The 4,051-nt window shown below is 33.6% G+C and overlaps 1 protein-coding gene across 1 annotated transcript in view; it reads right to left on the bottom strand.

Moving 5' to 3' along the window:
• Positions 1-413: 413 nt before the first annotated feature.
• The window catches only part of LOC122258041 (uncharacterized), a 4,864-nt gene continuing 1,226 nt past the window's right edge, over positions 414-4,051 (bottom strand). Inside the window, exons 2-3 of the mRNA XM_043023724.2 lie at positions 3,370-3,521; positions 414-3,088 (exon numbers count right to left, since the gene is read on the bottom strand). Coding sequence (XP_042879658.1) covers positions 2,806-3,088; positions 3,370-3,521 — 435 coding nt within the window. The 3' untranslated portion in view covers positions 414-2,805. The remainder of the gene's footprint in view (positions 3,089-3,369; positions 3,522-4,051) is intronic.

Below are 4,051 nucleotides of genomic sequence, written 5' to 3' on the forward strand. Positions count from 1 at the left end.
AGAGAGAGAGAGAGAGAGAGAGAGAGAGAGAGAGAGAGAGAGAGAGAGAGAGAGAGAGAGAGAGAGAGAGAGAGAAAAGAAGAGAGAGTGGGGGGTGAGAGACACAGACAGACAAAGACAGAGAAATAGAAGAGAAAGGGATTGAGAAGGAAAGGGAGAGGGATAAAGAGAAAACAAATACTCTTGAGTTTTCATTAAAACAATAAGCAAAATTATCCCTTTCAAAAGAATACTCATAAATAATCATTGGCACAAAGTATCTATGGCTTAACTGGTAGAAGCAAATGTAAAAATCCTAAAAAAAAATCATCAAGATTTTAATATCTATCTATGAATGCAAGTTGTTGTTAATTGATTTTCTATTTTCTCCCTTAAAGATATTTATTATTTTGGATTATTACCAAAACAAATAATTAAGATTATACATTTATTAGTATAAATAATACAACAATGCAATGTGGTTTGTTTTTATCACGAAATACATGTATAAAAAACACTGAATAATCAAACAGATCATTCAAAAGCTTGCTGGGAAATCGGAGCACATTTCCGCATTGATAAATCTTTTCCTTTCTACTAAACATTCCATAGAGTAAATCTTTCATCACAAGAAGTAATCCGCTGAATGATAATATTCCATACGTCATCATCCCATGCACGTGATTTAACACACACACTCAAGTTTATTAATGAAATCAATTTCTTTGGTAAAAGAGCACACTTGAGATAAAAAAAAATCCTGCAGTTCAGAGTTCCAAAAAGAATGCATCCATTTTGATACCAGAAAACACCATATTTCACTGTGAAAAGTTCATTACCATCTTTTTTCCTCTTTGAAAGGAAAAGTGGTCTTAAAAGAGACTTGACCCGTATCCTGTCTCGCTATTAGAGATAAAGAATTTTAAAATTGAGCACTAATATATTTGTAATGTCAGTTCATCTCTCTAGTATCAGTGCTTTTATTATACATTACAAAATTCCATGACTAAAAAAAATATATATGCAAGAATCACTTACATCTCTCTTCTGCCATCCAGCCTCTTCACACCTAATTAAAAAAGATCTACTATATTCGCAATATAAATCATTATAATGCACCAAATGCCTGTGTTTTCTGATGTCAAAATATAAGTACAACATAAAAACAAACAAAAAATATACATATTTATCTTCTCAAAAAGAAAAAAAAGTCAAATCCATTACAAATAACCTTATATAAATGTTGGTCACAACAAAGTTGATCATGACCAAAAAAATAGGAAATAAAAAAAAAAAGGAAAATGAATGTGGTAATACCGTCCACTTCTTTTTACACTATGCTAACTTTCTTATTTGCCAACCTCTTTTCTTAACTGCTGGACTTATATCACAGCATTATGCAGTTCTCCTATAAGGCTGGTCGCATTTGTAAACAAAATGTTGTATGGACAGTGAGCTGGTGGGTGAAATACAATGATAGACATTAATTTGGAACTGAATGTTGTGAAAATAATTGTGGACAAAGAAACCGGAAAAGTCTAAATCAAAAATGTTAATACATTGTAAACAATGAATTCATTAATCAATATTTTGTTCACTTGTAATGTTTGCAATGTGGCATTATGGCTGTCACCCCAACCCACTTTGATCAATCTTAAAATCATTTTGCAATTGCATTTGGTCCAATCCCTATTATCTGAGTTAATGGCTGACATATATGAGGAAACATTATCCTCTGGTTTAAATATGGAAATTACACTCCTTATCATATAAATTTTCTTTATTATCCTTTAACTTTTTCTGAGAATAAATCCATGCATTTAACAATATATATCAATATAAATTATAAAATTTCCGTGAGTCTGATATAACCCAAGAAAAAGAACAAAGGACTGCACCCCTAATTGCAGAATAATATGCAATACATACACTTTGTTACCCCTTGGTTATCATCAGACAAGTATTTCATCTGGTAATTTAATTATCTTCTTTCCCCTGCATTGCTCTCAACATCATTTACATTCTCAATATGCTTGATATAAACCTTAAAGAATTACAATAATGATAGTTCCCATGGTTGTGTATTCCTAAAGAACATTTTAATACAAGAAAGATAGAAATATTGGTCTTATTGAATAGGAAGTAAATAATTAAAGTCAAAGATTAGCTGCAACTTTGTTTTCACTTCAAAGGAAATAATACATAGGCCAATTTTGCTTAAAACAGCCATAGCATAACTTTCACTGGATTTATCACATTTCAATTCCTTTTAATCAATGGTTCAACCATCATGCCACTTATCACAGATAACCATAATTATAACCCTAGAATGTTGTTTTAGATAAAATCGTTTAGTAAAAATGCCTTTCAAATTTATAAAAAATATATAAATTTAAGAAAGGATTATAATGAACTGTACCACCTATTATACACACAGCACTGTACAATGACAATTCTTCAGTTGATGGTAAGACATGTTTCTTAATACTGAATATGTAAACAATTGAGGATTTTCAAAGTGCGTTCCCTGTAATACTTCTTGAAAGATTATATTTTCACCTTCACTCAGACCAGCCTTAATATTCATAACCTTCTTACTCTGAAGATTACCTTTACTAAAAAGAACAGCTTATCAAAGTCAACCAGACAGAAATAAAACTATATATATATATATATATAAATATACATACAGATACTACCACAAAGACAGACAAGGTATAATCTTTAATGTCCATGATTTGATGCTATGATGAAAAGGTTAAATGATAAAGAAGATGCACACACACCATGACATTTGGGAAATTGGAAAAAGACAACTGACTGTGGCTAAACTGGAAGAGCTTTTGACACTGTGGTTTTGACCATGGATGAGCATATGCTTGAAAAGAACTTGAGGCCCGTCTGTCCACCAGGTACATTACTAAGGACAAAACACAGTAAGGCGACAACTTGGACTATCGCTGCTATCGACGTGAAAATGGTGGACTGCAGGCTGAGAGCAAAATAGAGTGTGGCAAAGAGGGACAAGAAGTAAATGGATGTGAAGACTAGACGTTCAGAAGAAAACAGGTGCTTCAGATGGTTTACTGGGCCCCAAAGAAAAGAGAAACTGGAAAGAATCAAATAAAGGATATTTTATCAAACAAAGCATTGTATAATTTTCTGTCAATAAAACTACTAGCCACTATAATACTGTACATTATTATATCATAGTGAACAAGGTATGTTTCAATATCTCAAAAACATATTTCCACTGATAAGCTAAAAAAATATATGTATACAGGTCTATATATTCAAATTATAATGTATCTGCATTGAGAGATAGAAAGACTGACATATGTATTTCGATACAATACATACAGAGGAATTCATAAATCATGATTTATTTACCTGAGGACAGAAAAAAGGCTTCCAAGGGTGAAAAGCAGGGCAAACTTGCGTGCCTTAAACACAAGCAGGGGGAAGTACATGGCTGCCAGAGAAAAGCAGATGAGGCCCATCAGTACACATGCTAAGAAGCCTAGAATCCTCTGCCTGCGACCCTGAAATATAAACGAAGAGACTTGATGAGAAAAGGATGTAATCCAAGACTAACAATATAATTCATTTTTCCAGTGGTCATGGAGCCCTTGATGCTTTCCTGCATTTCCCTTCTACTTTATTGAAATCATCAATACATGCCTATGTAAAGAATTTTGGCAAATATACATATGTGTATGCACATATGTATATGTGTATGTGTATGTGTATGTGTACGAGTGAGTGTGCGTGTGCGTGTGCGTGTGCGTGTGCGTGTGCGTGTGCGTGTGCGTGTGCGTGTGCGTGTGCGTGTGCTTGTGCTTGTGCGTGTGCGTGTGCGTGTGCGTGTGTGCATGCATATTTGCATTTGCATTTATATCTATACTCATGAACCCATTGTGGACGGGTGTCATGAAATCCGAGACGCAGGAGCTTTGGCCTAACAACAGGCATCATGACGTATATGGCATTCGTGAATTTTGGATCGCTGTGCTAATTTATTGTACTATAAGTAAGAGGTGAGTGATGATGACGAATGCAGTCACAATTACTA

This window comes from Penaeus japonicus, unplaced genomic scaffold (genome assembly GCF_977035675.1).
Source record: "Penaeus japonicus unplaced genomic scaffold, GWHDUDI00000001_assembly GWHDUDI00000005, whole genome shotgun sequence".
Classification (NCBI taxonomy): Eukaryota; Metazoa; Arthropoda; class Malacostraca; order Decapoda; family Penaeidae; genus Penaeus; species Penaeus japonicus.